Below are 12,047 nucleotides of genomic sequence, written 5' to 3'. Positions count from 1 at the left end.
TGTGATTCAGATAAATGCTGGTAATGTAACATCAGCAAAGAAAAATGGCTACATACCCCCCATCTCCTTGTTTCCTTTCTTCTTGAAATAAAGTTTAAGTACGAAAAGTGCTTTAGAGCAGTTGACAGTTTGTGAAATAAATAAATCACGTGCATTCTTTTATCTCACAGACTCCCTGTACATGTAATTCGACAGCTGTAGATATTTAACAGTCATCCTCAAACAGAATTATTTCAGTTCTGCACAAGCCGGTTCCCAAAGTTCATTATTATTGCATAGCTTATGGCTACTCATCTTCATCAAGGCTGCATTACATTATTTACAAACAGAAAACAATTGTGGGAAAAGTATATTACAAGGCCAGGAACACCACTAAAAAATAGGTTTGCATAATAGATAAAAAAGTCGCCTTATATAACGAAACCCACAAAGGTATATTTAAGGAACCAACACTCATATATTTGCTTTAAGATAGAAAGTAAATGGACAGATCTAGGGCAGATAGAGTCTCTGGGTGGGACTTTATAACTTTGTAACTCTGATGGGAGAAGTGAATTTCATAGCAAATGTATCATTTTTTTGTGAAAATCAAAGAATTAGACATAAACATTTAAGAGTTGTTTTGTCAACAAGACTACAATTTTAGCTTAAAGAGACAGTTCACCCAATAAAGAAAATGATGTCATCATTTGTACAACATCATCATCTTCCAAACCTATATGAATCTGTGAAGCACAAAATATCTAAATTTGGTATCTTTTTTTAGTAAGTGAATGTCGATAGTGGTAATAGGACCAAATAAATGCTTGCGTACACGGCAATATTAGCTCAGCCAATGTATGGGTTTGGGGTGAGTATCTACACAAATGATCAAGGACAGAATGTGTGAGTGTTTTGGTAAAAAGCAAGTATTATAGTAATTTTTTGTATTATGTTTATGTCCGAAATTACCCTCTAGCCTAAGCTAAAAAGGGAAAATATTGCATATTAAACATGCTGTACCTCCTATGTGCAGTCTTTCATTTATGGTCAGCAAATTTATAAACAATATACATTATGAACTATATTCAACATAATATTTATCATTGTATGACATTTTTGGCGTTGTGTTGTCTATATAAAAAACAACTCAAAGATATACATTTATATACATTTCAACAGATTTTCCAAAAGCAAAAGAAATATTTAAAAGCCATTCTTCTCAATCGTTAGATATCATCCAAGCTTTCCTTTATAAAGACAGGTAGGGTTTTTCCTTTTTAAACTCAAAGCAGCATATCCAGGCATGTAATTTGCATAGCCCTCAATGATGTATGCACATGAATATCTCCACATCAACAATTAGTTCCATGCATGAAAGCAGTGCCAGTTTAAAAGACAAAAATAGCGACTGTAAACAGACAAACACACAGCATGTTAAACAGGGCAACATCCTGCAATGTCTGCTGGTTTGGAACATCATTAATCAGAGCCATGTTGCTGGTGGCTTATGTATATTGAGAGATTTGTGGATCATGTAAACTCTGGATAAGATGGAGTGGTAGCGCTGCCGAAATGTAATACAGTACAGAAACACTGCCTGTGGTATGAAGTCTTTGTTGGTTAAGTACTATGTGGCATTTTGATATTGGACTGGTAAGACCTATGGGACACAAGCCGCTTGAGTGGTAAAAGGACCATTAAAGCACAAAGCCAACCTTGAACACCAAAATAGCGTGTAATATGTATAAAAATAACAAAAATAACAACGTCTTAGCTTGATGATTCTGTGTAGGAGCATGGAATGGGGATAGTTGTAGTCTTTACCACTGCTGCGATAAAAATCCATGCAAAGAGAATCACAAATCAAAAAATGCTTCAAACATATTCTGGGTTAATTTAACCCTACAGTTGGGTTTGTCCAATTTTGATCCAACAATGGGTTCAGATAACCCACATTTTTTAGAGTGTATTATTAAACTCAAGTTTTGGTTATCACTATCATGGTAGCCTGGATTTTGCACAGTAAAACATACTCCTGGATCAACATATTTGGTTGGTCTTGAAAGAAGATTTCTTAAAAAAAAACACTCTTAATAAAATACATTTACACCAAACCCTAAACACAACTAATCTCTTACATCAGAGGGAAATACTAGTTTGATTAGAGTGCTATACAAGCCTATCTACAGTAACATTGACCCTAAACTTAATCCGACAATCTGATAGATTGACAGAAAAGTTGTTTCAGGCCCAAAAATGGAACAAAGAGGGAAAGAGATTACTACAGTTATTACTATTTACATCATCCTTAATCTTTATGAAAATAAAAACACCTTTATCTTAAAAAACAGATATTCGTGGTGAATTTTTAATGATGCAATCTATGTTTGAGATGTGTCGTGCCCTTCTGTCAAAATTCAAAGTTTGCAGTATATCACGAAACCTACATAGGATTCCATGGAACTTCCGTTAGTGGTCCAGTCCGCTTAATTTCTGCGGATTGTTGCAACGGGAGCACATGCCAAAGCCTCGTGCTCCTGAGACTCTATCAGAGACTAGCATGACAAAGGAACACCTGCTTGGATTTTATCTTCCACTTCTAACAGTATGGCTTGGATTTTAAAGGACCAATAGTGGGGTGCTCTTCCTTGAAGTATGGCTACAGAGAGTTCTCCCCAACCATTTCCTGATGGGCGCCACCTGTTTTTCCTGCCACATGAGGATGCCTGGATCACTGGGGGAAGAGAATATTGTCACGATTACACCGCAGGAGGTTCTGTCTCGCTCTCTCTCTTTATTCCTTTGTCACCTGTTGTCCTTCAGGTACCAGATGTGAGTGCTGGTGTAATAAAAGTCATATTCGATGAGTCTATCTGGATAGCTTCCAGCTAGAGTGTAGGTAAACATTTGTTTATTAGCGGTGTATGATATGGGCACTAGTTCTTATGTTTTAGGGGTAGGAATGTAATTTGTTGAGGGGAGGCGAGCTGTTCTTTTATCAGACTTATAGTTTTTGCTTGGAAAACAGCGCATGTAAAAAAAACAAGAGACTTACATTGTGGCTAATCACATTAAGGCATTTTAAGCGACTTAAATATATTTATGAATAAGGAAACAATAAAGTTATGTTGGACATTCGTGGTGAAACGTGATCCGTACAGAGCTTGATCTGTGTTACTGTAATTTTATTCATCATTTACATTTATGTATTTGGCAGAACCTTTTATCCAAAGCGACTTACATTGCATAATACTGTACATCGTAACTGGGTATGTGCAACCCTGGGATCAAATCTATGAACTTGGCGTTGCTAACTTGGTGTCTGTGAAACCGAGGCCAAACGTTGTGTACGCAAGTGACCTAATCCAATGTGCTATAAGCAATCCACCAAAAACAAGCCGAAACGCAAGCCACTTTATAAATTTGTATGCGTCGCTTATTCAGTAACTCATTTGAGAAGACGAGAGAAAGTCAGTCGAGACACTCCATGATCGCCACCTCATAACACGTGTCACATTTATAATCTCTCTAGAGATCCATTTGTCAGCTGTTTACTCTGACTGCACTTTATATCATATTTATTTGTTATACTTTTACTTTTTTTAAATAATGCATGCATACTGTACTGTATGACAGTCTTAAAAAAAAGAACAGTTTAGAAACAAGATTCTTTGTTAAATTAATCTGTGTTGATAACTTTGAGGTACTTAATGTTTATAAAATTCTCAAAACTGCAAAAATTATAATAAAACTATGATGAGCATTTATATTTCCTGATCTGAAATATTATCCAATCCGTGAACCAAAATCGGTAATATGATCTGTGAGTTTTGTTATCCCGCATCCCTATTGGATATGTGTGTATACAAATATAAACATGTCCAATACAATCTCACCTCAATTTGTAATTATTTTTTGATATGTATCATATGCAATTGTGCCATCCCATTTGAATGTTTTAATGCGATCTGGCAGTAATAGTTATAGGGGCGGGGCTTTGGTAATGCTTTTTCTAATAATTCACTGCCAAAACAGCTATAATTTTACAGAATTATTCTGATGTATTAACAGGTTTTTTAATGTATAATGCAACAAAAGCAAAGAAAAATTCTGGTACCCTAGCTGCCAGAATATTAGAGCTTTTACAGGTATTTTAATAGTTTTTGCACAGTATGATTCATATGCACGTACCACTTGTTCAAATGAAAATCAGGGTGACATGTCATAGTCATAGATACAGGTGTTCAAAGAGGGCTTTCATCCTGTTTGGATCATTCATACAAACATCATAACTATGTAAATTGTGTCTTGAGTGTCATGGTTGATCTTGCTGTGATTCTGAAATCCATATCAAAAGCATTTAACATCGGCCTAGGAGCAAAACTGAGCTGACAATCTGACAATATCCACGAAGTAAAACATGTAAAAATCCATTAGTTCATTGATGAATTATTCTCCATAAATACACCATGCTTTCTTGTTTCCCCGCAGCTTCAATAGTGATTACACCTTTGGCATGGGATCACAGACTAGCCTCCAAAGTGGACCTTTAGTACCCCACAAATAAAAACATCTGGTGCCAGCAGGCACTTTAGGGCCTTATTATTATGCCGCAGACCAACAAAGTTCCTTCTGCCGTATCATTTTAAAGCCATAGATATGTTCACAGCGTAATTTGAGCTGTCTTCATCATCTACGGTTTTCTGGTGACAAATGGAACTTCATGCAGAGGACCAGATGGCAGGGCGAAGTCATAAATCTAAGAAATAAGACGTTTGATTGATGACTTTGGAGAGAAAGAAACACTCTCACTAAAAAACAAACCAATCGGCAATTTCCGTCTAATTGAATCTCGCATAACACTAGCAAATCTTTGGTGATATTTGAATTTCATTTGGGCTTCTCAACAACGTTTAGCAAATTAGGTCACGAGTTCAAATCAGATTTTGAACCCAATGTGAATCAACAAAAAACACGATGTCATTGTCCTTGCATTACGGATGCTTTTTTCGCATTTCAGATGATGAAATATGAGTATTCACTTCTCATTCCTCCCTGACACGCTTTCCCCTATAATAAACAGTGTTGCAAAGGTTCTTACCTGAATAATGTGTGTTGCCAATGGTAGGGACAGATTGAGGCTGTAAATACACGACATGACAATACCATAACAGCAATTATATCCTAGAAAAGAATTGCATAGTGCTGTGTGTCAAAACAAACCTAAAGTTATTTTCACACTGAAAGTTTGACTCACTCAGTACAGCACATTTAAAAGGACGTGCTATTTTATGAGGGTGGCATCCCAGTGTGACAACATATCACCACCTAACACCATGAATAAAACATCTTGTGCCCAGAAAAAGAATAAATATTTGTCTGTTCTTTAGGAGTTGTTAAATTGTACATTTATTCAGATATAACAGAGGAAACTAAGAAACCTTTATAGTCACAAATCACACATTTCCATATCGTACCAAAAGAAATGTCAATTGATTATTACTTTGTTTTTATTGGGAAAACATTTAATAATAAAAGAAAAAATTGAACAAATTTTTAACAGATTTTTATTCATAATTTATACCAGCAGATACAATTGTTTTTAACTGTATCCAAATGTGCAAGAAATCACTATTGGTACTTTCAATAATTCAAATTAACAACAAAAAAGAAATGACTTTGGAAAACAAACAATGTAAACTGGAGTAAACAGATCCCTTATGGCAAAAGGACTGGATTCAGAGCATAATCACTAACTGAAAACAATGACTTCAAATTTTGCATGTGATCCCAAAAGTAAAAAATTCATGAAAACAGGCCAATATGTAGGAGATATTCGTTCACCCCCATTTAGTAATAAAGGCAATCATAATCATAAAGCAGCACAAATATGTATGACACATTAAAGAAGTACATTTTTTTTATTGTACCAAGATGTTCGGAATAAGATTTAAAGAAATAGATACTAATCTGTAATAAAAACATGTAAACATTCAACACCTTCATTCGCAGCACAGGGACAACAGAACATGGATCAGAAAAATATATATTTCAGTAAAGCTTGTTAAGTGCTTGACTGTCATCAAAATACTTCAGTAATCTGAACAAGCAACATTAAACAACATACACAAGGTTATGAAAACAATATTAAACGTGATGGAGTCCTGGCAACGTCATTAAAACAAAAACGCTCACACTGCAGTCACACAATTTCAGTTTTACCAAATTACGCTTCTCACATTGGAAAACAAAAGTAATGACATAAAACAATGGTACATTGCAGTCAAACACTTCACATTTATTTTTTGCATTAAGTCAACTTACACATTCTGGTAAACACAACTTCTTTGAAAATCTTGTGCCTTGCCTACGACATTCTTTTCTTCTTGCTCGTTCACACACACAGGTAATTCTGATACTAGCAAAACTGAGAACATGAATCTATTGACTCCAGACAAACCTTCATTTAGCGGGACATCGGCAACTGTGCCGTAATACAGCAAACCAATATGAAGAGCACATTCTTTATCCCATCGTAGATACAGCATTTAAACATCGGCTTCTATTGTGTGTTCAGGAGTACTTTCCACCCCTAACTGTTCCCTCATAAGCATGTTTAAAACAAACTAATTAACAATGAGTCATGTATGTATTCACTAAATGAAACATTAAAGACTGCAAACTGGGTTTATTTGACAGCTAACCTTCAAAATCTCCCCAAGGTGTCTCACGAATACTTTACACGGCATTGTTCAACGGGCTCTGCGAATGCCAACTGCCGCTTTTTAAAGGCCTGCAGACCATGTGTGGTGCGAAAACCGCAAATAGAAAGTTCTGGCTCTGATTCACGCACATTCAACATGCCAGAAAAATACATTTATAAGCTCCCGATAGCTTTTGTTATTTAACCCAAAGAAGGCCTAATGCATGGCATCGTAACATATCAAACCGTGTCATTTAAACCACACTCAAAGAAACCTTACAAATCATCTCAGATGGTTCAGATGACTAACTTTTTTCAGAAAACCCTAATAAAGCCTTCAGTAAGGAAAAAGCAACAGGCAGTTCCCTTCAATAGGAAAAAGAAATAACGAGCAGTGTGAGGAAAAACACCAACACAAAGCGAATAACGGTGTATGAATTCTCAAATGTCTGAATACAACATTTTTGGCTTGAAGCTGATTTTATGAAACACTGACAGGTTGACATGATGTTATTGTGGAGGGCAGAAGGTGAGAAAGTCTGCTCTCGTTCTGCAATGCTAAAACATCTCCCATATTCACTCAAGAGCTAACGAATGCACAATTCCTTTGGGATATTTGCAGATTCATTAAGTAAAAGTTTGCTTGTGGTTCAAGTATAAACAAGCCAACTATGGTGAAATGTCTCCATAAAACTGTGCTTTTAGGTTGGTTGTCACAAACAATTCTAATGAGCTTAGTACTATGAACTGACAGGTCAAATACCTCATTTGGTGTTTAAAAAAAACAAATTAGACTTTATAAACCATAATATCTTTGCTTAATGTACATGAGCCATAACAAAAGATGATACTGTGTGAGCCACACACAAATATGTTTGTTCTTTACCTGCTACCCTTTTTGGATAATCACATATTCTTGGCTTCTATATGTATAATATTCGTTTCGAATGTAATTCACAGTCCTTCTCATACCTGCAAGACTGAATTTGTTGTTGCACAGATCTACAAAAGTCTAATGAATAGCAAAGAATATGGATAGATATTTAACATTGTTTTTAACATTGAATAATTGTAAAAGGTTCATTCTGAATAAATACCTATTTTCTTACATTTTAGAAATTAAAATTGTATGTCGGTTTGACACGCGTGACAACCAAAAACCGGAATCCAGCATATTTGCGCGATTAATTAAAAGTACCAATATTCAGAGAGAAAATTATCAAAACCTGCCAAAAAATTTGGCTGACATCATGTTTTCCTTATACAGCAAAGAACAACCAAATGCAAATGTTTAAGGAGTTCAAAAGCAAATTTCTTGTAAGTCTACAGCAACAGCAATATGATTGAAAAATGATTCACATCATTGTAAACACCAATCCTATCATCCATTCCAAACATAAGTGTATAAGTATTACTGTAATACGTATTCATTTTATCAGTATCTTGATGTGTTTATCAGACACGCCAGAAAATTTCATAAGGCAAGTAGATCTGAAAACCTTTGTAGTACATAAAACACTGCATCTGAGCAACAACAAATTTACTGCTCATTTAAGTGGGAAGATCAGATAGTCGACCTTTGCTAATGATAAAACTCCAGCCTATAAAGTTGATCGCTTTTCCACCATCCATGTAAACTGTTTTAAGAATGTATCACAAAAGAAAAAGTGCAATTTACTACTGTATCTCACCCTACAATCAGTTCAGTAGTGCTTCTCCTGCAAATAATCTTTCATTTTGTTTGGCAAAGGCAGTTTCTGAATCAGATCTATTCGCGTATACTGTCGAATGACAAACCGGCAAAGATATTGCAGCGAACGGACTTGCATGAACCGAGAGACAGGATTGGTCAACCGAACGGGATACATGGCGGACCCTGGCACGCGGGATCTGGAGTAACAGAATGCACCGTTTTCTGAGTCTTTTATAGAAAGCTCTATAAGATCTACTATGGAAGTGTGACCTTCTACATCAGGCTGCTCGTAAAAACTGAACCTGCCGTTCGAGTGTTCTATCCTGGTGTGGAGAGTCTTTCCCTGCGACCGAAAGCTCAAGCTGAGGAGATAGCGATCGTCCGAGCTGTCCCTCACCAAAAAAGAACCATCTGGTAGGTTGATCAGCTTCTCCTCGGCTTCCCATCGAGTTATAGGTCCCCAGTACCAACCCTGCTTGGCCAGTTTTTTAAGTTCCTCTGTAAGGCTTGTTACAACCATGGGTCCACTACTTTGGAAAGAGTCGTACACCCTGCTAACACCGGGGGCGGAATGAGGGTCAAAGTTCAAGTGGTGCCTCACTCTCTCAACGTCATGAGAATCGGCGCCACTGAACCCAGAGAGGGTCCTAGGAATTCCATTGGTAGAAAGAGGTGACAGTGAGGGAGAAAATAAAGGTGTGTCAGCTCTGGAATTGGACAGGATCATTGCTGGAGTACCAGGTAGGTGTCCATTCACGGACTGGTCCATTATAATGTCCGGTGGTATGAGATCGTGGTCGCCTTGACCCTGGTCCACGTGCAGTAAGTCAGATTCCACCTGATCCACCACTTCCATGGGAGAGCAGAAAGACTGGGATGAACCTGGGTACATTCCCTCATCTAAAGGCATTGTGTACTGGATGTAATCCTGAGGTGTGAGTCCAATAGGCACATGATCCTCAATGTTCAAATGCATGTTGCCACTTTGAGTCTCCATGTCCTTCATAGATTCGCTCTGGTCTTGAAACAGACTCTCTAATTGGATATCATGGAACTCCTTTCGGATGCCATTGAGGGAGGGGCTTGGGTTAGGGGAGTGGACCATGGCTTTAACCTTCACCTCCATCTTGATGCAAGCTTCCTCTGAGCTGACGGGCCGGAAAGGCCACGGAGAAGGGCTGTAGTGATGGCTTCGGAGAGACGAGGATCTTAAGGGTCGCTGGGCTTTGACTTCGCTGAAGCTTATTGGGACCGACGAGGAAGAGAAGGTGTCATCATCGTCTCCAGAGCCCACTGTAGAGGAACCTCCTTTCACTTTAGCTTTCTGTTTAGCAGACAACCTTCTTTTTAGAGTGCCCATGAGACTCTCGCTCTTGGATCTGCTCTTGTGACCCTTCTCATCCTCCCCATTAAGATCACAACCCACCAGCCCTTTGGTGTAGCAACCTCCGAAAAGAGTGTCGTCTTTTGTGAACTCAGCAGCTAAAGATGGCTGCTGGAGCATGACAAAATCCCCATCTTCCTTGCCCTTTATGTTGAGTGACTTTCTGATCGTCTTGAGACTGATCTTCTTCATCCTTCTACACCCTGTCAGGTGAGGACATGGGACGGTCTTATGTGATGACCGATGGGTGTTAACTGCAAGGTCCTGCCATGTGACTGTGAAAGGTCAATCGTGTGCAAGTCCTTGTCATCTGCAAAACACATGATAAAAGCTTTATTAGAAAAGTAAACTAGTCATGGAGCAATGTTGTTTTACAATGTGCAGCACATGCAAAACATTAAATGAATCCACCTATACAACTTGAGATGTCAGTTCCACATAAAAACGCTGACCTGGTTTGGTTATGTCAACAAAACTATAATATATTATGCCATTATAAACGGTTGCCATTCTAGTGCAATGTTACATTTTGAAACGCATTTAAGAAATAAAAGAGCTAACGAAAACCAAATCTGGTTAATATATTTGCGATAGTTTAAGCTATCATATTTTAGAAAACCATGAAATCTGATATTAGAGGATATATTATTTGTTCAGGATTGAACCCCAATAAATTAAGCCAATATTATGTTTAGGTCAACACTGGGTTATGAGACCAGCTAGCACGATATCTATGAAGTCAACATTGAATGACTGTTTATAAATTATGTTTTATAGAATAGGAATCGGTGTTGCACAGACAGCACCGTTTAACAATCAAGACTATCATAAGCACATTTATAACCAAGCCTGACAAAATAAACAGGCCTTTAAATGAGCTAACTTAGCTAGCACGCTACAGCCCTTCGTTGACAAGACCAAGTTATAAAACACAGACATATAGGCAGTAAGCGACTCACCACTTCAAATACAACTGAAATCCCGTCGTATTAAAACAGGTGGGTTGGATGATATGTATCACTAAATCCGACGACGACAACAACATTTAGCACTAGCGTTCTAATGTGGGACTGCTATGTGCTAAGCTAACTTTACACGAACAAGACCTCACATAAACATATTCTGCTCGTGACATGTGCTTATCTAACGCACGCAAGGGATCGGCATTTTTCTCTCCCCGTGTGCAATAATCCGTTTGGCAAGAGACACACATCCCTTAAGGTTTTACGAAAGCTCAACCATTCTTCCTCCTTTGTGCTAGCTAGCCACTTTGGCTACAGTCGCTTCCTCTCCCTCTTCCTTTGTTGCCTGTTGCATTATGGGAAAATACACTGAAAGGATAACAAGAGGAGGGAGGGTCTGGGCAAACAGAACTACACACATTTGGTGGACACAAAGCTGCATTAATATGAATTGTGATTTGTAACAACGTTTATTCTTGAGTATATTAGATGTTTAATAACTGTATTCAGTTTGTGGTGGCTGAGACTGGAGCTAGCCACACTATCATCCATTAATTGTTGGAAGTCTGTTTCTGTTTGGGCCCACATTCTTACATATTTAGATTCAACCTGTTGTTTTGACTATAAAACTATTTAACGTTTAGACCGTTACTTCCCAGAGTTGTTCAGTTGTTAATAATAATTGGCCCACAATAAAATGTACAAAATAAAAAGCCTATAAGCTTTTCAGCAACATGTAAACTGAAAACGGACAAATATAGAAAATGAATGCAGAATATATACGTATACAAACCAATATAAAATATCAATAGCAATGTATTAACATACTAAGAAGTTTGAAGATTGTTCTCTTATGATAAATAAAGGTTTAACTAGAGATCAATGTTGAAGCAGACAGCGAATGGCAATGGAAACAGAAATGCGCAAAAAGATCAATATACTGTAGGCTACTGTATATTGCCCAATGTTGTGATGATTAAATTAAAAAGCCTTGAAAACATGCAAACATTCTGCACAATAAAACTGACTTTATTTTTTTTAAGTATTTATATATATAGTATATATTATGTATTTAATATATATTGTAATGCACAAGAAGCATATTTATTAAATAATTTGAATTTGACAAATGGTATATTCAAAAAAAAATTGAACTTTATACCGCAACTACTTTTACCTCACTAATAAACAAGTGTTTGACCTTGAATCCCAAATTACATGATTATAATGATATAATAAATAAAGATATTGAAATAATTTAGTGAAATAAAAGCATTGTCACTAGGATTATTCCCCCCAAATATCTGCACACAAGAATAAAAT

At 37.0% G+C, this 12,047-nt stretch overlaps 1 protein-coding gene across 1 annotated transcript; it reads right to left on the bottom strand.

Annotated features, from left to right (window-relative positions):
* Positions 1 to 5,371: 5,371 nt before the first annotated feature.
* On the bottom strand, positions 5,372 to 11,082 carry socs6a (suppressor of cytokine signaling 6a). The gene is made up of 2 exons (XM_079447287.1): positions 10,722 to 11,082; positions 5,372 to 10,072 (listed from the first exon to the last, which is right to left on the bottom strand). The coding sequence occupies exon 2, from the start codon at positions 9,952 to 9,954 to the stop codon at positions 8,389 to 8,391; it is 1,566 nt and encodes a 521-aa protein (XP_079303413.1). The 5' UTR covers positions 9,955 to 10,072; positions 10,722 to 11,082; the 3' UTR covers positions 5,372 to 8,388.
* Positions 11,083 to 12,047: the final 965 nt, after the last annotated feature.

Source organism: Barbatula barbatula (assembly GCF_947034865.1).
Source record: "Barbatula barbatula genome assembly, chromosome: 23".
In the NCBI taxonomy this organism is placed as follows: Eukaryota; Metazoa; Chordata; class Actinopteri; order Cypriniformes; family Nemacheilidae; genus Barbatula; species Barbatula barbatula.
The sequence above is the reverse complement of the archived record's forward strand: the minus strand, read 5'-3'. Positions and strand labels throughout refer to the sequence as shown.

What these genes read in the sequence shown, in the direction of transcription:
- socs6a (XM_079447287.1), bottom strand. Translation starts at nt 9,954, where the DNA reads ATGAAGAAGATCAGTCTCAAGACGATCAGAAAGTCACTCAACATAAAG.